Source organism: Triturus cristatus, chromosome 3_2 (assembly GCF_964204655.1).
Source record: "Triturus cristatus chromosome 3_2, aTriCri1.1, whole genome shotgun sequence".
Lineage (NCBI taxonomy): Eukaryota > Metazoa > Chordata > Amphibia > Caudata > Salamandridae > Triturus > Triturus cristatus.
Window position 1 is genome coordinate 88,802,576 of NC_140584.1, and position 23,729 is coordinate 88,826,304.

At 43.3% G+C, this 23,729-nt stretch overlaps 1 protein-coding gene across 2 annotated transcripts in view; it reads right to left on the reverse strand.

The window, feature by feature from the left end:
* The window catches only part of LOC146856857 (CD63 antigen-like), a 52,569-nt gene extending 38,411 nt beyond the window's left edge, over window positions 1–14,158 (reverse strand). For both annotated transcript variants that reach the window (XM_085646771.1, XM_085646770.1), the window contains exon 1: window positions 14,007–14,158. In XM_085646771.1, coding sequence (XP_085502897.1) covers window positions 14,007–14,138 — 132 coding nt within the window. In that variant the 5' untranslated portion in view covers window positions 14,139–14,158. The remainder of the gene's footprint in view (window positions 1–14,006) is intronic.
* Window positions 14,159–23,729: the final 9,571 nt, after the last annotated feature.

The window sequence follows — 23,729 nt, forward strand, 5'->3', positions numbered from 1 at the left end:
GACAACTCAGCAGAGAGACACTGGAGCGCCCGGAAGAGCCCAATGAAGAGACTTTCAGAAAGGAGGTTAGTCTGTAGCCGGACGTTTACTAAAACGTGGTTGGTAACTTTTACAGAAAGGCTTAGGGACTGCAAAGATATATTGGCTTTGCTAATGCTTATTTTATACATGTCTTCACTGGATTATATTGTGAATTTTGGCGTGTTTTCGGCTGCTTTCTCCAGATGTATATCAGCACACGTTTTCCTAGCTCTTGTCATGAGACCGCATCCGTTTCCACTTACTTGAAAAACAGCTGAAAGCCCCACCTCTGCTGGCTTCCACAAAAGTTAGATCGCAATTTTCGAATGATCCCGATCGCTGAGAATAGTCCCAGACCAGGATGTTGTTTAACAATCCCGGTGGCCCTGAACGTCTGGGGGCCCACTGACCTCGATGAGGCGCAGACCCAATGGGTGACTCTGGGTAACATGGTAGCTAAAAGGGATATCGCGCGATTGTGGGGCTCCTCGGGACCCCCTACACTGACCGCGTGGAAGGAGAACATGGACTGGAGCATGTTTAGGGAGAAGACGGTCTACTGCTCTAGAGGTCGCCCCCGGAAGTGGCACGCCATCTGGGGGCGGTGGAACCAATACAGGGGGGGAATATGTCTTGCCCCGGATCTGGAACCTCCCGAGGAACAGCTTTCCCCCTGACCTACTCTCCAGCACAGTTTGGTTTTAGGAACCGTTTTGGGCCTCTGCTGTCCCCCTTCTTCCTCCGTACACAGTCTTGTAACTAGTAGATGAGTGGGGTCCGGCCTCCCCTGGGGGCTTTCGCCATGGGCTTTCAATGTTCTGCCTTGCTGGGGTTTGTTGTGAGTTTTTTCTGTGTTTATTTAAAATTGGACCTATGCATTACTCTTTGAACTGTATTGGGGACACATCACTGTATCTAACTCTCAATGCTGCCGAACCTTCGGGCTGTCGGCTGAATAGCTGTGTCCTGAATTTTGAAATAAAGGTTTTAAAAAAAAAAAAATAAATAAATCCCGGTGGCAGTGGGCTGGCTGGTAATACGCTTGGATAACTTGTCGCTATTTCCCTGCACTCCGCCCCCGCTGATTACTAGCGCAGGCGAAGTTTGCTAGCATTGTATTTTTACTGTCACTAACTTGCTTTTAAAAGTTGTGCAGGTCCTCACCTATTGGGGTTTCAGAGTTGGGTTGCCAGGGCGGGTTGGCGTATCTGCGGGCTCCCAGTGGCAGCGGGCGCCATCTTTGATCGGGCTGCCTTCCATCCCAGCCCTGCCCCTCCTCCACCGCCCCGCCCCTACTTAAGAGCTAAGATTTGTTCTCCCTTTGTGTTTGCTAGTAGCCCGGTGGCAGTGGGCTGGCTGGTAATACGCTTGGATAACTTATCGCTATTTCCCTGCACTCCGCCCCCGCTGATTACTAGCGCAGGCGATGTTTGCTAGCATTGTATTTTTACTGTCACTAACTTGCTTTTAAAGGTTGTGCAGGTCCTCACCTTATTGGGGTTTCAGAGTTGGGTTGCCAGGGCGGGTTGGCGTATCTGCGGGCTCCCAGTGGCAGCGGGCGCCATCTTTGATCGGGCTGCCTTCCATCCCAGCCCTGCCCCTCCTCCACCGCCCCGCCCCTACTTAATCGTGCAGTATGTGTCAGCGCAGCGGACGAGCGCAGCGGGCGCGACGAAGGCGCGCCGGAGTTGCGCCTGAGTTAAGCCCGTCTGCGCCCATCCGCAGCCGACCGGGGCTAGGGGCACGAGAGGCTACCCGTCTAATTACGTATCCGCCTGCACTATTACTCTCTTACTGGGTCCCTGGAGCTGTTGACCCTTTGGTCAGTATCTACCTGAGACAGCTTGGTCTATACTCTCCCCCTCCTCACTGTCCTCCCATTATCGCTTCACACTTAGTCCCTTCACCCAAAACACCATCCATTACTCCCTTGTTCCCATCAGCTTCCTCCGCGCCATCTTGCAACACCTCAGCTATGCTCCTAAACACTAGGTCTGCGGTTAGTCATCAGTACGAGTTATTAGATTACATCGATACTCATAACCCAGACCTCCTATTTCTAACCGAGACCTGGTTCAAGGCTGACTCCCTACCCAACGTGCTAGCTGCGTTGCCCCCATCATACTCTGCCATTCGAGCAGACCGGCCCGAGGGCAAACGGGGTGGTGGAGTGGCCTTAATAGCCCGGACCGATTTCAGTTTCCAGATTCTCCCTTCCCCACCCATTCCTGAGGTAGACTACCTTGTAGCTCGCTCGACCTTCCATCAGGTACCACTCACTTTTGTTTTAATTTACCGTCCTCCTCAGCCAACCCCATTTTTTCTCCCAAGCATTCAGGCTCTCTTAGCCACCCTGGTGGTCAATAATTCATCGGTACTAGTTCTAGGGGACCTACATTTTTGGCCCAATGAACCTGCTGAGAGTCCTCAATCCAAAGAATTCACGGACTTTATGACTTCTCTAAATTTTTTACTGCTTACTCATGGCTCCACGCATATACATGGTCACATGCTGGATAAAATCTGGGCATTAAACATTCCATCTACATCTCCCATAATCTCTCCGTGTTCTTGGTCCGACCATTCTATTATTTCCTTTTCCCTTGCACTGACCGCGTTGGTCAAACCTCCACTTCCCAAAAACACCTGGGTCAGGAAATGGGGAAAAACGGATATGTCCTCTCTTTGCTCAACCCTGGCCAAAACCTCTCCCGATCTTGCAGACCTTGCTGCTACCTCTCAACTGGTCGCCATTGACAACTGGCTGACCCTGGCGGGTGACGAATTCGCCCCTCTGAGGCGACTCACTGTTAAACGGGCCCATGCAGCCAATCGATGGTTTACCTCAGACCTAAAAGAACAGAAACTAGCAGCAAGGAGAGCCGAGCGAGCCTGGAGGAAAAACTACAGTCCAGAGCTAAAGACAATTTATTTATCTGTTTTAAAAACTTATAAAAAGGGCATTCTTGCGGCTAAAACTGAATTCTATACCAGAAGGATCATGGCAGCTGAGTCTCGCTCAAAAGAAATTTTCACCACGGTCCATGAACTAGCACTATCCAGTAGAACCACGGCTACCATTCTCCCCTCTCAGTCCCTCTGTAACTCGCTCAACGAGGTTTTTATTGACAAAGTAGCCAAAATTAAACTTAACATTCCCCCACCCTCCCTCACATTTGTCAATCCTTCCCCCCCCGCCCACTGTCCCCAAACTCAATATTATTCCACTACTAACCGAGGATACATTTTTCCCACTACTTCACCGAGTCAAATCTGGTTCTCCCTTAGACTTTGCCCCAGCCCATATTCTCAGGGAAATTTATTTAACCTCCCCCACTCCTCCTCTGACCCTCCTTAATGATTCGATAATGAAAGGAAATGTTCCTAGCCTACACAAATCAGCGGTCGTAATACCTATCATTAAAAAACCTGACGCTGATCCTTCCTCCCCCTCCAATTATCGTCCCATATCCCTTCTGCCTTATTTAGCAAAAATCCTGGAAACCCACGTCACAACCACCTTAAGCACCCATTTAGAAATCAATCATTGTCTCTCCTCTCGTCAAGCCGGCTTTCGCCCCTTGCACTCCACCGAGAAAGTGGTGATTTCGGTAATGGATGTGCTACGCGAAGGCATTGACACCAACCTCCCGCAAGCCTTGATCTTATTAGACCTGTCCGCCGCCTTTGATACGGTGGATCACTCCATCCTCCTCAATCGTGTCAGGGCGGCGGGCATAGAAGGCTTAGCCTTCTCGTGGATTGAGTCCTTCCTTACAGGGAGGGCCCAAGCAGTCCATCTGGCCAACTTTACCGCTGTCTCCCGTAAGGTGGAGTGCGGGGTTCCTCAGGGCTCATCACTTTCCCCCCTCTTATTCAATCTATACATTTACCCCCTCATTTTTTCATTACAGCAGATGGAGGTCACGGTGTTTAATTACGCCGATGATCTCCAGCTAATCTTTAATCTTTCTAATTCCTCCTCATCTGCTTCCAATGTTCGGACAGTAATGACATTCATCCAGGACTGGATGAACTGCAACCACCTCAAACTCAATCCGGACAAGACTGAGTTAGTCCTGACCGGAGGTGGTTGCAGCCCATGGGCCCCGTCCCACTGGCCCCTGTCACTTGGTGTTCCCCCTCTTCCTGTCCCCAAGGTCAAAACTCTCGGGATCTTTCTAAATTCACAACTTTCTATCCACTCACAAGTTGGTTCAGTGGTCTCTGCTTGCTTCTTTTCACTAAGACTAATTAGGAAAGTGTCTAGTTTTTTTTCCCTCTCTGCGTTAAAAATCATTGTGTTGGCCATGGTTCTATCACGAATGGATTATGGCAATATCATCTACAATGGAGCCCCTGCCTATGCGATCCATCGCTTGCAGCTCATTCAGAACCAAGCGGCTCGTTTGATTCATGGCTTACCCAAATACCACCGAGCCACTCCCCTGCTTAAAGCTTTGCATTGGCTCCCGGTGAGAGAGCGTGCTCTTTTTAAACTCGGCTGCCTTACCTTCCAGGCTAGATCGGGAACAGCCCCCCGAGTTTATACGCTCTGCCATAAAATCGTATCTTCCAGGTCGCGAACTCCGCTCTGCCCACATGGCTTTCCTGACCATTCCTCGCTTCAAGAAACGGAAATCTGGCGGAGCGAAGTTCGCTGTTCTCGCCCCGCTCTTTTGGAATTCTCTTCCTGCCGCTCTCCGTACTTCTCCTTCCTACACACTATTTCGGAAGGATCTTAAAACCTTGTTATTCGAGCTAGCCTACAATGTCTAGCCTTCTACTGCCGACTGCTACTGCATCACTTAAAGCGCCATGAAACCGCATGGTATAAGTGCGCTCAATAAATGTTTTTAAATTCAAATTCAAATACAATATGACAAGGCACTCTTGCCTTACCTTTATCGAGCGTCATGGGTGATGGAGTGGACCACTTGGATTAGCACGACACAGATCTTGGAAGCTGTATAAATGCCCTGTGAATAAGCTTTGTAAACCTGTTGCAAGTAGAACGACCCTTCAGAGAGTCTGAAGGGATTTTATTTAGGTTAGAACTAAGAAGACAACTTTTGAAATAATTTTTTGCAAAACATGGGTATAAGTGTTAATTTGCGTTAGCTTTTAAATAACAATCGATTTTAATACTAAACTAAAGAAATGGCTTAAAGTGTTGTTGTAAAGCCAGCTAAACGTGTGTGCACGCTTTCTGCTGCACAAACTTGTTACTTCCTCTTTGCCGGTCTCGATGAAATCTCGTAAAAAATGCAGCATTGAAACGTCATAAATGAGCTGATGTCATCAGCATTGCTTTCAGTACCAGGTAATGTAGCAAACACTGGTCTGGCTAGAGGGAGGAAGTAATCTCAACATCTGCCATGTAGCAGCTGCCATATAGAATCAACAGGTTTGTAATCATGTGTGTCTGGACGATGCGCCAAGAGTGAGCGTTTGGAGACAGGACAGAGAAGCTATCTGGAGAAAGAAACACAAGCGCGCACGGCCACGGTAAATGAAAACAGATGGCCCCTGACCGCCGCTGCTCGTTCCCGCAAGGTGGATGCCAGCACAAGCACGAGTGCTTGAAAAGAGCTGACCAATTTCTAAAGGTCATCTCCTAGAGCAACGCATGCGCGCTACACTAGGCTCGACCTAAAAAGGCAGTGACAGCTGCCAAAGATGTGATCCAGCACCAGAGAAAATTGGTGGGAGGGGAGGTCACTACTCCAGTCCCTGGAACCTCCAGCACACATGTTAACCATGAGGACAGCAAAGAGCTGCAGAAACGAGGACTTTACAACCAGGAGTAGCACTGATTAGGAAAGAGGGCCGAGCTGGGGACGATGAGGAGCCAAGCATTTTTCAAGCCTCAATATCTAGAAGGAGAGCACAGAATTACAGTGGAGCCCTGCAATCCGCTTGTTCACTATATATCTATACTACATGAGCTACTACCATCTCCAAAGGTCAATATTTCCATTGTCTTGAAGCTTGGTAAGTACTTTCATTCACGCCAGTTGCTGGGGATAGTTACTCCAATGGAATGGGAAGGGAAAGAGAAACCCTGAGCAAGGAACAGAAAATGGGAATGGAGAATGGATGCCAAACAAAAGTAGAAAAAAACTGATATAAAATTGATTTCTTAATCTTAAGGGGCTAAATTCGCCAACTAAACGTCAGATATAGAGCTACATTTCAAAACCTGACCCAGATGTGATTTTTCTTCAGGAAAAATGTTTCCTCTAGTGAGGCCAATTCCACATGGGGCATAAATAATATCCCAACCAGTCCTGGGCATCTACCTCAACTCACACCTCAGGGTGGCAGTACTCTTTCAAAACACATATAGGGCATGGGTGGGGAAGGCTGTAGGGCAGAGAAGTCAGAAGAGACCAGGATGGTTGATTCCTTACAGCACCGCTCTCCCTTTGCAATTCTTCTTCTCACACTTTTCTCCACATGCACACTTCCTCCAACAAAGTGGAAGAAGCCATTTTATTGAGAGATCTGAGACATCAACTGGGGGATATAAAGAAACATCTAACAGTTGGGTGGGACTTTAATCTAGCTGGAACCCCGACGTGGATAGATATACAAGACAAGTACATATTTTGGAACACATTAACTATCTGCTATGCTCAAAAAGAAATACTAGAGACAGGGCTAATAGATGTGCGAAGGCATCGCCACCTCAACCAAAAAAATCTCGTACTGCCCTCACAGGCACACCACATACTCAATAATTGATTATGCTTTCACAATATTAGGAGGGCAACCCAATTTTGTTAAAGGCTTCTGGACCATTGAAAAAGAAAAAGGAGGGACAAACAAGAAGCTTTTAGGGATTATCAATCTTTACAATGGGGGAAGAACATGAGGAAAATATAGAATTACTTAAAAACATGTCACTAGTCACCACCTATGCTGGATCAAAAAGAAACACTAGAAACAGAGCTCACTATGCGACTCCAAGCACTAAACTTCATGTCAAATGGGAAAACCCCAGGGCCGGATTACATGAATACACAGACCATATAAAAACCCTGACAAGTGTGCGTGCATCTTATAGACTGATTGCACTGTTAAACTCAGAAGCAAACATTTTTACCAAAATCCTAGCTAGCACTTTAGGACTCTTGCCCAGTTCATCGAGCCCCATCAGGAGGCTTCATCAAAAACAGACAGGGCAGTAGAAAGATCCAGCAACTGGCGCACTTGAAAAAACTCAAAAATAAATCAAGTAGTCATACTACCTTTAGATGCAGGAAAGGCGTGGGATAGGATCAGCAGGAAATTCCTTGAGGCAGTCCTATACATACTAAAAATGGGTAGTAGAATGAAAGATTGGATTGTGGCAGGCTACAAGCTTTAACAACCTCAGGGGGAGTTAATGGCCAGCTCATCCAGCTTTCCCCTGACTAGCGGCACCAGGCAAGGTTGACTCCTGTTGAACCACTAGGTATCCATAATAGAGCTAGCAGAGACATCAGGAAAATTTCTTTTCGGGGTCAAAGTACACAAAGTATGCTACTTTGCAGACTATGTTCCCTAGCTCTAACAGATTTAGAAAAATCACTACCACTGGTAGTGAATACATTAGGTCAATGTAAAGAGGTCTCAACATTTCAGTTAAAATAAAAAAATTAAATACAAAAGTGACTCAAAATTGCGGTCTCCACGACCAATAAAGCAAACATACACAGGTTTCCCCTCTTTCAGCAGGCAAACCAAGCAATAGGATATCTGGGATTAAACATTATAAACCACCTAGAAATCTAGCCAGGAGCAAACTGGCCTACTCTCCGTAAAAACATATTGGAGACCTTCGACACTGGCGCCCTCTATCAATGTCATGGCTGGGTCGCATACACATTGTTAAACTAAACATTTTCCCCAGAGTACTGTACCTCTTTCAATCTCTTCCAATTTCCACTTCCTTAACTGATAAATAGGCATTACAAAAGACACTAATGGGATTTGAGCGGAGAAATAAAAAAACACAAGTACCAGTTAAAGGTAATAATGGCACCTAAGGAGAGGGAAGGCCCGGCGCGTCCCGATCGAGTACACCTATTGCAGATTGGCACATCTCTGCTACATCTTAGAATGGACAGTAAGGGAAAGTGAAAAGAAACGGATGGGGCAGTGATATGCTGCTCCTTATGGGATTTTCCCTGGCTTGAGAAAACCATCGCCCTTGCAAAACTTATTTCTCCACCCCAATAAAGAGTCCAGGAAATATGGCGCCAAGTGGCAATACTAGGATGTTTAATCACATATACTTCACCTATTACTCCAATTAGCTAGAACTCTACTTTCTCACCAGCAGGGCAGAGAGATCCTTTTTCTAGGAGGACAGACAGGGACTGTATAACTTGTAATTATATATTCAGCCTCAGCAAAATTAAAACATTCGAGCAATGCAAACAAGGATTTGGTATCTCCAAATCAAACCAATTACAATATTACCAGCTAAGATTTTGGGTCTTCTACCCGCCAAATGTGGCCTCCTTATGCCCTTTGAGAAATGTATATGAAATTACTACGGAACTAAGGGACTGATATCCAGGGTATAGCAGACAATCCAGAATAGCAAAAGGGGAGTAAAGTTACCTTTCAACAGAGGTGCGAAACAGACCTAAGGAAGAAGATCAAGAACAAGCAATGGGTAAAGTTCTGAACAGATATCCCAAAGATTTTCAATAGCATCCCACATTGGGCATCAGCATGTAAGCAAATCTATCAGTGATATTTGACACTGGTTCGCCGGTGTCACATCTTTCTAACCTATTCACACAAATGCTGGTGAAGGTAGAAGGAAAGAGAAACCTTTCTGCACATCTTGTGACTTGTGGGGAGTTGGACTTTTTGGATAGAGATCCTGAGCCACATAAAGAGGACTCTAGGCTACTCGATACCTGGTACCTCACAATTAATAGCACTTGAAACCAGACCCAATAATGTAGAGGGTATGACTTCAAATGATTGGGCCCTTACCACGCATGTGGCAGGGGCTCATTGCCATTTTCTGAAAGAAGAAAGTCCCCCCCCATAGTATTGTGGCTTAATAGAATGCATGTATTAGCTCTAGAACAAATCACTCAAACCTTCCCGGTCCTGAAGCAGGCTCAATGCCATGGCAAATATTTCTAATCTCTCTCTCTCTCTCTCTCTCTCTCTCTCTTTTAACAGAACATAGGTGTTTCAACCACTCACCCCCTACTCCCAAGACAGACCCTTACAACTATGACTAATGTTCATCATTCTAGTTTGATACAATGGGCTAAATCTCAAAGATAGACTAAATATTATACTCTAGCAAATAACGTTTACTAATAGCTCTTGCCCAAAAAAAGATTGTAATACTTATTAGGTGATAATGTCAAGTTATCGTTGTGAGCACTCAGTGGGTTGACCCCACACCTATCACCTTTATCTCAAGTTCTTGTGGTTTGGGGGAAGGGGAGGTGGGCTTAATATTCTGTGTGATATCAAAATGTGCATTATTACTGTCGCCTAGCCCTGAGGGGTTTGTCTGTTTGATAGTAAAGCAAAAGCGTACGACTTTGCTAAATGAGATACTAACAATTTTGTAAAGATCTTATTTTGAAATTAAATCAAAAGATTTTGAAGGACAGAAAGTGCCATCTGTACTTTTCAATTTCTTCACCCTTAGGTACTTTAGCCTTGATTTTTGCATGGCAGGTTCAAGGAACCACATATTAAATGAAAAGTGGCTTCAAAAAGACAAGATCCGTAGCTGTCAAGTTGTCCTTTTTGGTCTCGCCGGAGCCAGCGCGCATGCGCTGCTCTGCAAGGCTTCTAGTGAGGACTTCAAACTCCGACCACATGCTCATGCATGTGGTTTTTCACGCTATTGGCCTTTGCGTGCTTCTTTCTAAGAAATTGGCCAAAGGCGGGTGCATGTTCTGCCTTCTCCCTCCCCTGGCCTAGGGAGCTCGGGAGCAGGCAGCAGCGCAGCCGGGTGCCAGTTGCATAGCTCACATTCCTTGCAGTGTGCGCGCACCGCGCTTGTTGGCAAGGACATCACTTTCAGGCATGAAGCTGCCTTTCTTTTTTCCTTGTGAACAGAGTTGATGGATGGATGTCTCGTGTTTGAGGGATAATATGTGCTCGGCATCCTGTTTTTTCCCTGTGGCATAAGTAATCTGGTGCCCAGTTGGGCTGTAGCAGAATCAGTCTGGTTTACCGATCTTTAATGGGCATATGCCTTTTCCCAGTTTTTTAGTGAACCTTTTTAACGGAGACTTATTAAAAGCACAGAATATAAATCTTGCGCTATTCAATCAGGATATCTAGATGCACATATTTATGATTTTATGCAGCGCTTTAGAACGCTGCTCTTGAACAATTCTTATCAATGTATCGAGGCCTGGTAAGCTAATTACCCCACTGTCTGGCACGTCTGTGACTATCATTTTGATGCTGCTACAAAGCTGCCGATGGGGCTAGTTGTGCACCAGGTGCTTGTGACTGCTAGAACATCCCCAGAGCCTCTGAAGTCATCCCTGCGAAGTCTTAAATTATATGACTAAAAAAAATATTTTTCCTGCATTTTTCAAAGACGACTACTTAAAAGTGCTGAAGTGAAGACATTTTGAGTGCTGTCATTAGCCAAGACAAATGTTTTGTTTTTATGCGTTGACTGTTTGGCCAATGTACCTGGGCCACTTCTGCATGGAGTTTGTGGTTTCTTTCCTGTGTGGGTGGATGCAATAGATTTTTTGGGAGGTGATTATCAAAATGTATGTTTTGTCTATATTGATAGTGTTTTCTTCCCGTCGTCTAAAATTGGGACTTTGTTTAATGCTGAAGTGCTTTACAAAGGAACTGTTAACCTTTTGTGTTTAGATTAAGTTGGTCTACAGTTGTAGTGCACACAGTATGTTATTTACTTTTTGTCGGGCAGTGTTGCTGCAGGCCGTTTTTTTGCTCTCTGCAAGAAATTGAAGCTGCGTTTGCATGCATTTAAATTTTTTTTTTAGCTATTTGTACTTGCAAAAGTGCTGATGTTAGATTCCCGTTGAAAGAACAGTTTTTTGGTGTTGCCATCACCTGGTCGAATCTAACATCAGCAGTACTATTGTCTTAAACCCTTCAGCTAGAGGGAGTGAAGTGTGGCAAGATGGTAGATGTCTCCCCCACCCCCCTCGCCCCTCGCCTCTGTTTGGATGGTGTATGTGGTAGAAAGTTACTAAAAGGCCCGTAGGATCTTTCTGTTGCGATTGACTCTTGATTTTCAAACACAGCTGAATTATCCCATAATCATGCTGCGTCTTTGACGTTGTTTTTATTGAAAATAAGGACAGGTGCTTGGAAAGATTTCAAAGGGATAAAACATAAGAGTGGTACAAATAAATAATGCGAACCATCATTTTGCAAATTATTTCTAATTAATGCAATATTTATTCTGGGCAGAAACTGTGAAAGCTGTAAAATTTAGGCTCGCATATTTATTTTATATTTATTTCAAAATAAGAGTTGCCATTGCCCATTTTGCAACTACATTCTTGCTTCTACGCAGCTTTCGGGGTTGAACTTTATTTTAGGAGGTTGGTTCTTTTCACGACGACGTTCTGGGTCCTTGAGATTTATGTTTTTTTACCTGATAGGGACCCTTCTCAGCCCCTGCTTTTTGGAACAGCCAGTGCTGGAGTGTGGGCAGGCCCACTTAAAGGCCTGCCCACACTCCATTCAGTATGTGTTTCTTAGGAGTTGGTACAGACTGTACAGGTATGAAATGTAAATATTAGAAAGCAGATCTGAAAAAGGCTTAGTTTAATCGTTGAAATTATTCCTGAGTTCTAAAATGCCAGACTTTAATCATCGAGGGACACATTCATTACAATAACATGGACCGAAATCCTTCCACCTTAACTGCTAGTAAATTGCCAACACTTCAGTGCAGTTTTATGTTATTTGACGTTCTTTTAACAAGACAATCTGCTTTTGAGCGTCTCGATGACATTGTTTTTGATCCTAGCTCGAATCTACCAGCTCGCTCAAAAACCTAAATCGCACAGCATCGCGGATGGTTGTTGCATGTCCGTCTGCAGACCACACATTTGCGATGAGTTGTGGTAAACCCAAAAGATGAACAATCACATTAATAAGGTCATATAAAAGATGCGTATTTAGACTCACTTTTGAGCCTATGTGGAGATTTGCAAAATGAGTGCCATTGGGTTAGGTACTGGGTGACTGACATATGTTGCTTAAAGTGCTACCAAACAGTAATCACTATATAAAAACAAGCATTGTCAAAGACACACGTTCTTGCCTCCTGCCCGTCCAAAGCAAACTTATTAACTTTGGCAGTGCTTTGTGCTAACCTTCTGCCGCATCTCCAGAAAGAAAACAAATATTATTGCTGTATTGCTAATGTGGAACAGCACCATTAAAATAAGAACAAGCATTGGCTTAGCCAATAGGTCTCGCTTTTGGGACCTGATAAGTATTTAGTTATGCAGCACAATATCCTTGGTGCAACAACATCAACTGTTGCATGGCTAAACACTTATAAGCTCCCAAAGACGAGACCTATTGGCTATGCCAATGCTGGTTTACTAAAGGAAACTTCAGCCAAGCTGGTCTAGTCAGAAAGCAGATACCCACTGGGGCATGTAGGTTCATACTAGCTATGGGAAAAAGTTAACAGTGAAACTACAATTCCCAGCAGACTTGGTGATGGGAGCTGAAAAACAAAGGATGACTGCTTTTGACTGTGGTGACATGCAGCTAATCAAACGCTAGGAGGCTTTTTGCACACAGCTCCAAGTAACAATTTGGAACTTTCTTTCATGACCAATAGATCTTTACATTTTGTTGAAATATTAATAGATATTTAATTCCCAAAATACAACTAGCCGTCCAGGTGGCAAGCAAGTTAGCAGATCGACGAACTAGAGCCACTTCATAAGTCACTCTCAGCCACCCTTGTCCTTTTTTAGTGAACATCGCATTAGATCGAGGGATGGTCACTCACCTTAGACATCAATACTAAAAAGCGAGTACTAACACAGCGGTCCCTCTAACATGGGTCCATTTGGCAGCATGGCTGTGAAATTGGAACAATCTTCAAGGGGGGGGGGGGGTGGGTTGCTATCAGTGTACGTCACTTGTCAAAGGGATTGTGAAAAAAGTGCACACAGAACAAGTATAGCAAATGAGTCGCCCATTGATGAGGAAAGTGGTAAAGGTGTGGTATGTAGCTGGTGGTGCATTTTGGAGTTCATGTCATAAATATATCAATAAAGCAACCTGTGGTATATCACTGCTGTTTACTGACCGCACATTTTCCATAGAAATATTCACAGGATTTGCACCCACAAGCAGTTTATAGCACACACGATAATGTGGGAAAACGAGTTTCACAAACAATAATTTTCCCATCTCCAAGTAAAGGGTCTTGCTTTGTTTTGATCCTGTTAAAATATTTGTATCCCCTTTCCGCGTGACAAACAAAAATGTGCTTCACTGCGGATATATCTTGAAATATCTGTACAGTTAATTTACAGGTATTTAAAGGTTGTTGTTTGACATCCTACAATCTTTCCTTTCACACTCCCTGTCCGAGTTCATTTCAAAAATCCTCTAGCTGAGCAGTCAAAGACGGTAAAGTAACAGGACGTTTGCTTGCACACCATGCCACCATGTTTAGGGGGACAGTATTACCGCATAAAACCGGGCCGTTTTGAAAAGTAACGGTCCCCCCACACTTCAAAATAAATCCTTCAGAGCAAGTGGAAGCGATCACATTTTAAACCGTTATTTTTTGTGGAAGAAAAGCAACAGGCTAATGACGCCACTCTCTACTTTTGTGCCTGCACCTAATTCGAAAACAATGTTGTATTTCACTCTTTTCTAACATTAGCTGATTCGTCCCCAAAATGCAAATAAACTTCCGACAAAATCATCTCACACAACGTAAAAAACACGTATTAAAATGTTACGGACATCCTCACCAAGTAGAACATAATGATAAGAAACAAGCCAACTTTGGCTGCAAGTAGCCCGCCCTTTGATCCCATTGCGTTGGTTTGCTCCAGGAAGGATCCGGTTAACTTTTGCTGCAGCTGACCCGTTCCTTTAGGCATCAAAAAGGAAAACAGACTGCCCCTCCTGCCTTTATAGAAATTGCATGAAATACAAACATGAATGTAATCCCAACCGGTACGTTTCATTTTTTTCATTAAAAGGTGCACTATTGGTTGCTAAAATCGGACATGACATTAAATTAACTTAAAAGTCAAATAAAAATCTCTCCAGGCCAATATTGATTTCCTTTCGGCCCTGTCTCACAGCTGCCAAGAGCCTCCATTTGATACCTGCAGGGTCAGTTTTTCAGCTAGCAGCACGTAGCTTTCTGGGACTTTTACTTTTAACTTTGAAAATGAGTATGAACTCAAAATTCTCACATTAAAAGGCCAGGGGAGGCCGAATGTGTCAGAGCTCGCAAGTTTCCCCGGTCCCATTCTTATAGTTGTAATCTTATTGATGCCTTTATAAATTAAGGACTACAAGTACCAGAATGCAAAGAAAACAAAAGTGACTGACATGAGCTACTCATGGATGGACCTGGGATATCTGAGACCACTGATGTGTCGCAATACGTAAGCGACCTGTCCTTGGTGCAAAATGCATTTTTTTTAGCAGTTTGTAAGTGAAGCATGCTTTCTCAGATATAGTGACCAGATGGCTCCATTTAGTCGGCACATCTTTTTTCCATTCGTGGACTTTGCTTTTACATATCTTGCCAAGATCATTAACGCCTTTGGATTCGAGGTAATATCTTCTGCTGATGATTCTCAGCTAATAATCTCCTTCGATGAAGATCTGACCGAAGCTTGAGAGTGTTTTTCAGCCGGGATGAAGGCAGTTGTTGACTGGATGACAGAAATTGCCTTCAGTTAAACGCTGAATAAACTGAAATCATGTTGTTGGGCAAGGCCCAAGAGCTCTGGTCTTCTGATTGATGACCTTCCGCTCTCGATTCGGTGCCGAGACCCAAACATTAAATCAAAAAGCAGATATCCTGCACTCATTGGACTTATGTCCACACACCCTGTAGGGCAGTGGTTTTTAACCTGTGGTCCACGGACCACTGGGCGTCCGCTAAGCCTACTCAAGGGGCCGGTGACTGCTAAGAAAATTAAATATTATAAGCAGATTAATAAAGTGTAAATTAAGGTAGTATACTCAGTTTGAAACGTGGGAGCAGTGCAAGTGCATCAAAGGAATATAGAATGAACGGTGCCTGGCCTTGATTGAATATAAGAAAGCTCCAACCTTCCCAACAAAATTAAAATTTGGATTTTTTATAAATTTATTTGTGAGTTAAATAAAATAGTTCATAATTTGTGCATTTGTTGGGTGAATTCGTATTTCTTTATTAATTGTGTATTTTTCTGCAATTCAAATAATCAAAAATGATTAGGCCGGGGTCCCGGTCTTCCAGTAATGAGTCAGTGGGGTCCCCAGATTCCAATAATGATTCAGTGGGGGTCTCCGTGTTCCAGTAATGATTAGGTTGGGGTCCACAGAAGACAAAAGGTTAAGAGCCACTGCTGTAGGGTTTATGGCGCATGCCATGGCCACCTATTGACTTTAATATGAAGCGTACATCATGGCCTGCCAGTTGCTTGGTTTGTCATCAGTCAGTCTCATGTTCTCACAAAAATTCCAGTTCTTGTGGGATTTCAGCACAGTGACAGAAATTTTGGGTACAGTCTTGTATTTAAACCTCACCCAATGCTGAAAAGCCCGTATGTCTTGGAATTGTTCACCCGCTATAACGTGACCTGAGTTTGGCCCATCTCTTCTGTTTCTTCCAGTCCTGGGAAAACCTTGTCAACAATTATATCTTTTTTCCTTCCATGACCAATTCAAAATCAACCTGCTGAGATGCAAAAGGCAGATTAAACTAAAGATTACAAGTATCGCACATGTGTTTGGATGATACTTATCTTTTAAGTTTAAGTCTGGAATTCTCCTGTCTCTGCAAGGAGGATCAGTTACTTATGAGGACATAAATTGGTGCAGCAACTGAGTTAGAGAGGCAAATGTAGACTTGGGTGAAACCGGTCCTGGATTGCTTGTGTTCCTGTTCAGGGAGGACCGGGTTTGGCAGTTGGGAATAGACTGTTTCGATTGGAGCAGGGTCAAGACTGTTTTGCATATGGCCGGGTCCAAACTGAGGTAACACTGTGTGCAAAATAACGATGGATTGGGATGTGGCCCGTGTAATTTCCTGTGGCTGTGATTAATTCAAGCATTCCATCCATCACTTTTTTGTATATCATATTTTTTCAATGGCACTAACTGAATAGATTGAGTAATAAGCATATATGAAATGTTTTTTTGCAGCCCCAACCAGAGAACTAAATACTGCATGCAAAAATGGACCAATCTTATGTACAATGCTATTCCAAGTTTGTGCTGTCTAGGTTGCTTGTACGTACCACTCATGTGCAGGTGTCTGCTGGTATGCTGAAAGGTACGAGACCGTGTACGCTGCTAAAAATGTTAAGACTAAGTGGATTAGACTATATTGCAGAAGAGAAACCTTTTGTATAATTCTCTTACACCTATTACACCTACGACAATGCACTCACGATCAACCTTTGGATCAAGACCCATATATACACTCAGAATGACGACAAAAGACCCTGCGAATTTATCAGCTAACTTTCTTTTCCTATTCCGCATTTCCCTGGCTGGATACCTCAGCATCTTGCACATTAGGATCTGAGGGGGAGGTGATGGCCGGGTTCCCATTCTCAGACCCGGAGGGTAGAGAGGTCCTTCCACTGTCGGGAAGGAAAAACAGGGGAATACATCCTCTCTATCTATTCATACATACATAGTGAGGACTATCATTACCCAGCACACCATAAGCAATACTCTAGGTGGTATACCTTCTTTTATGTATGGATACCTCCGCGACCGTGTCTTCATGGGGGCTACAGTAGACAGAAGTGGAATAGGGAGCCAGCTTGGCTCCACCAGGACAATACCACTCTGCCCAAAGGTTAGTGCTGCCTTTGAGAACAGGTTCTAGATCATAGCAGACTTCAGTCAGGCTAAGAAAGAAAGCTGTTGAGGCAGTGAATGAGTTGGTTGCAGCTTTTGAAAGGCACGTCATGAGACTGGTGCAAGAGAAGCGAAGCTAGAGGTACTGGAGGGCGAAGAGAAGAATTACAGGTCTCCCCATGATAATCTCATGTGGGCTTAATTTGGCTTTTTGACTAGAGGTGGTTTCAAATGACTAAGTGCCAATGGTAGGATGCCAGGCTACTGATTCAAATCTCCTCAAATACTTTTGACAGTTTATTTTTGGAAGTCTTGTTGGATCTTTCAACTTTTTCAGAGGGTTCAGAGTGATATGCTGGTATCCCCCACCAAACATGAATACTAAATCATCTAATATGTTCTCCTACCTACTGCCTTCAGAGTGAATTTGGGGTGCAAACTCACATTCTAGCCCTCATTTACCTAATTTGATATCTCAGTTTCTGTGGGGACACCACTTGAAACTCCTGCCAGTGTTTTTTGGCTTTCTTATACCAATGCAGGAATTAAGTTTATGTTTCTGATCTTTTAACCTTATCTTAAGGCTATTCAAATTATTTATCTAAAATGTTTTTTTTTCTGGGAAGCACGTTTTGTCTTTAATAGTGCATTTTACCCTGTTCTCTATAAACCTGCACATGCGTTTTCCATACTGTGGTACGTAACATATGTGGAAGTCCCTTTAGTTGGGGCCTAACCTAATTTGTTTTTTTCTGGTCTCAATTTCCTTTCTTCACCATCCATCACAACCAAGGAAAATGTTTAGATAACCATCTGCCTTCTGATGGATATCTTTATTGAGGAGAAAGTAGGACACAGGGGAGTGAGAGGAAGGAAGGCCTGTGAGGTTTTCCTACCAACTAAGTAGGAGGGAGGATGGAATATATGTTCATGCTTGCCCACTCACCGCCATGCAATAGGAACACCTCTGGCCATGGCCCATTGAGGCTTACAAAAGGCCCAGGAAGAGCAAGCAGTGTACCTCTTTCAACACTTTCATCCAACAGTGTCTGCACTGGCACCATATTATACATTGCTATCCATCCCGAGCTTCCTTCCCTTAAAATCTGCATTTCAGTCATAATACTAATTTTTGGATCCTGGGACTCCCCTGATCCTGTCCAACCCTCTCATCCCATTGTCACCTGCCCTGAACGCTTTCTCCATAATTAAAGTATCTAAAAAGTACCAGATAAGTAATCAGTCATTCAAATAGACTCACATTCCAAAATGAAATTGAGGTGCACTGTTTGACATGTGTGGCAAACGGACACCATATCATCCTCCACCAAGATCCTTACAGAGAATCCTCTCTCTTACCTTGGTGCATGGAACTGTCAAGTGGAGTCCAGTCCTGCTCCAATCACCACATCCAGACAAGAGCAGGTGATTCTCAGTCAATGCAAAATGATCTGTGCAAAAACCTCTATCACATGTTTTGGTCAGTCTTGAAGTGCTAACGGTAAAAAATTAATAGCCTGTAAATCACTGAGATCTTCCAAAAGGGAATCCCTCACCCATCAGTAATGAAGCGTGCTTCCCTGATGCAAGGCAAAGCCTCAAAATATAATATACCTTAACACACACAGTTTTAGTATTGGTCACATGATAACATTTCGACCAAGACAGCAAGCAGGTGCCTAGCTGAACTTATAAGCAACAGTAGATGGGGGAACATAATATTTAATTATCTCCATTTATCTTTAGACAATCTCATCATGTCTCATTTCACTGGAAGTAATACCTTTTAACAAAATATAAGTAATGATATATATAGATAGACTTTTGAGATTTTGAATTGGTGAAGAAATTTAGATTTTACTAAATTGGTATATATAGTACATTTACTTTTAGGGCTTTCAGCCAACCATCTTCATCCACTGGTCTTGTTTCATTCACATTTTAATTCTGCCCATTACAGCATACAGTATGGGACAATGGTCAGCTCACGTTGGCATTTTCCAGCTTAACTGTGAGTGATGATATTCTGCCCTTTCACAAGGAGCACCTCCGCATACTAAATAGCTCCCTTAAGTGCGAAGGAATACTATGGCAATGTGTGCTTTTTGAGATTTCTTTTTTAACTTTTAGGCTATGTTTTTTTAAGATTTACGAGGGCCAAGTATCTTCCTCAACAATAAAGATTGTAAAAACCATGACAAAACAAACGCTGATAACGCCAAAAGACTTGAAACTAATGGCAGATATATTGGCTTTGCCAAAGATTGTATTAAGATAGGTTTAGCCTAAGAGGTTTGGGTGAAGGTTTTAGTGGTGAAGAAATTAGGAGTGGAGGGTTAAATAATTTATGGGCGAAGAGTACATTTGTAGAGGTGAAGGGTTTAGGGGAAGGGTTCAGGTTTGAATGGCTAAGGGTGAATGATGAAGGGTGAAGAGCTCAGCTGTGAATGTAATGGTTTTAGAGTAAAGAACAAAGGGTATAGGGCTGAAGGATTTGGGGGTGAATAGTGATTTGTGAAGGGTTTCAGAATGAAGAATCTAATGATGAATGGTGAGAGCAAAGGGATTAAGGGTGAAAGGTGTAGGAGTTTAATGATGACGGGTCTATGGTTGAAGAGTTCAAGGGTGAAGGTTTTTTAGATTGAAAGCTGAAAAGTTTATAGGTGAATGATGAAGGGTTAGAAGTGAAAGGTGAATGGTTTAAACCTAAAGGTTTTAAGGATAAATGGTGAAGGGGGTTAGGGTTATGTGTGTAGAGTCCTCCCCAGCCTGGGTACTTGGCAATGACTACACCACACATAGAGCCTAGTATAACACATCTTTATTCTTCTGCATGCATCCGCAAACTCAACATTCTAAACCTACATTCACTTCATTACGCTCTAATGCTTATGTCACATTTCTACAGAGTCACAAGGGTCCCGTCATTTCAAACTCACATGACATAGATCTCCCCCTCTGTTAAACATACATATATATTTTTTACAAATATATACTAAACCATAGCTCTTCAATGAGTCTTTGTGGTTCTGTGATCACACGTCCGGACTCTGTCTGCAGAAACTGGGAAAAGGCAGTATAAGTGTCTATGACTAGCATTCGTGATGTAGAAACATCACTAATCTAGAGTTCTTCACTTGTGCTTTCAGACCCAGTCTCTCCATTGACATCAGTGACTGATGAGCGATGAGCCACATGTTGAAATGTGAGGAATCTCACGTAATAGATTACCCAGGACATTGGGCAGTCACTATGGATCCTTTGCTAGTCACAACATGAAATGGTTCCGCATCTAAAGGACCATCAGACTTACGTTTTTCTATGCTGACAAGCACTCGATCTCGTAACGACTTTTGCATGTCAATGCTTGTCTGCATAGGCCTTCATTTTCCTCTTACGATCCAAGTCTTTCAAGCTGGGCTCTTCCTCTGTATTTAATCTTCTGTTGGTCCATTGAGGTAACTTGGTCCATTGTTGATCCATTGAGGTAACTGTTTTTACTGGGTCCATCACTATATTCAGGTCTCCACCAGAAATTAAGGACACCGACAGCCTTGGACTTATTTGCCCCGCCAGAGCCGATCGCGTACATACAGCCCCGTCATGCATCTATTTTTCAGATTTGGTGGATTAAGGATGTGTACCGTGTGAGAATCCTTGAACTTTTCAGTTTATCCTCATTGGATACAATTTTGAGCTCTATGAACTGGATTGGTGGCATCCTGAAGGCCTCTTATGAGAGGTTTATCCTTAAACAAACTCTGGACCAATAAAATGTACCTGTGCCTGTTTGCTTGTTCGCTCCTTTCTGTGACATGATGCTTGGTGATCAGATGTTCTCTCCTCCTGTTTTGTGAGTGGTTGGAAATACCAAGTATATTACCAAATGTGCCCTGAGGAAGGTTTGGTCCACTTCTTGGCCTTCAACCGAAACGTTCATAGGCCCATGACGTGACAGGAATACTTTATCTATCTTTGAAAAAATTGGGACAATGAAGTCCAAATGTGCAATTAACTGACTATGTGTAATTTCTGATCAACAGTTATCATCCATTGACTAAATCTGTTAGAACAAGACACAAGAAATGTTACATTGACATACCTATCTAGCACTAGAAGTTTGACTGCCAGGTTGTGTTTTCCTGTCTACGTTCCTTAGCGTTATTTGTATGATATTGGAGTGTGGTAGTGTGATGTGACTGACTGTGCAAGTGGGTAAGATCTGCATTGATACGACTGGATTTGTTTGAATGATATGAGGGGTGGAAAAAAGAGACCTATACATATGTGGGGTTGTTATTCAATGTTTCTATATAACTGTGTTTGTTTTGATCTAGTTTAACCCCTTCCCTGCTCATGACGGAACCACTCCATCATGAGCCACGGGCGCCGTGTGCTCATGACGGAGTGGTTCCGTCATGCTGCGGTCGTTGGCGGCCGCTCCGCCCACGCGGCACTGATTCCCCGCCTGTGCGGGCGAACAATGCAAGTGGGCGGAGTCGTGACGGAACCACTCCGTCATGAGCACAGCTCGCCCGTGACTCATGACGGAGTGGTTCCGTCACGAGCATGGCGGCGCCGCGCTGACCCCAAACCCCCCCAGCGCCGCGGCGGAATTCATGCCGCGGCGAAGGGGTTAAATATATATCTATGTTGTATATTTATATATATAATACATTTTGTTAAAATAAATTTAATTTTAAATCTAATGAAAACAAGAACTGCTTTGATATACAAATAAGGAAAAATATTTTTCTCACTTTAGTTCAAACTTGATCCATTTTGAAATAAATAGCGAGATATTTCTGCTTTCTCATATTCATGGCAGGTTATTTTTGGATTATACTTCAGTGCTACGGAGATTGCCCCCTTAAGGAACAGGGTTCCTGGTGAGTGTTGGAACCATACAAGTTGATTATGGTATAATCTCTTCTGCCCACATGATCTACCATCCCTACCATTCTGCCCACTTTGTTTGGGAACACTGCTTTCACAGTTCCCTCCAAAAGTCTCTTCACAAACGAGAGCCACCACTGCCTTCTTTGCAGCCACAGACAAAATATATTGGATTGTGAAATACTTTGATTTCATTCTCATCCAATCTTGGTGAAAGTCTTAGGATGTTTTCAACCCCAGTGTAGGCAGGAGCAGTGCCTTATTCTTTTTCAAACTGGATTCTTTGTGAGAAAACCTTCATTGTGGTGCTACATCCATTTCAGAAATCTCCCCAATAGCATTGGCCATTTTTGATCAGGGTCCATTCCATAGTGATCCCCACCTCCCAGTTCCACTGTGTTCCCCCCAGGATCCATTAGACTTTCCAGCTTCTTTTCACAGTTCTCTGTCGTTGACTAAAATGCTTCTCAGGTGAAGAGGTGGTGTTTTCACTTTGCTCCAATAATTTGCAAGGCCTAGGATGCGTCTAGCATCTTGGCAGACTTAACATAGTGTTTCGGATCATTCAAACAAATTTGAGCCTGAATAGACTGCTTCATTTGTAAGAAGTGTTTTTTCACATGTGCTCTGTAATCTGTTGCATCTCTCTCCTGCATTTTAGTGTGATGCTGCGAGGTCATTGTATAGGATCAATTTGTGTCTCTCAAAGATAATGCAGTCTGCAGCATGAAGTGGGGTAATTATTTCATCCTTCTCGCTATAAAAACTCACTTGAACTGAGTTCATTTTTCAGGTGGAGCGCCCCCATATTGACCTCCCATATGCATTCTGTTTGTACAGTCTAGGTGAATGGAAGGATCGTCTCGGCAATTCTGAATGTGGTAGAGTAGCCCCCTGCACGGAGACTTATAGGTCTGAGCACTCCGATCCTCATTACAATATTTACCTTGGCACTCTAAAAGTATATAGCATTTGCATTCAATAATACAGCTGGTCCGTTTGACTGTATATTGGGGCTGTATATTGATGATATTTTTATCATTTGAGCGGGCAACAAATCGGAGTTTGAATCCTTAACAGAGTATCTTATTGATAACAGTTACAATCTCAAATTTACCTCCAACTATAGTAAGTTTGAAATAGAGTTTCTGGATGTGGTAGTCTACACCAGAGATAATAAGATAATGTCCAGACTATATAGAAAACCAAACATCGTGCAATGCAATATTGCATGCTTCGAGTGCCCACTCCAATACACAGATCAATGCAATTCCGCTAGGTGAAATGACCCGAGCTAGAAGGAACTGCAGTGAAGACAGTGTCTTTCTTGAGGAGTTAGATAACCTAGAAGAGCGCTTTAGAAATAGAGGTTATGCACCTTCGGTTCTAAATCAATCAAGGAAACAGATTATGAAAACCAACAGACATACACTACTAAGAAACAAAAGCAACAAGGCTCGGAGTAGACGTAAGAATAGACTGAATTTAATAACTGGATTCAATACACATAGCCATGCCATTTATAAGATCATACAAAAACATTGGCATCTACTCACCCTAGACAAATCATTGGTGAAATATATTACAGAAAAACCTACAGTAGTCCATAGAAGAGGAAGAACCCTCAGAGACATCTTGCGTTCCAGCTATCTTCCACCTAAGTCTCAGGGACACACATGGCTACCAGAAAAACCAAAAGAATTTTACAGCTGCACTCGGTGCAACATGTGCCCCTTTGCATGCAATAAAATCAAAGAATT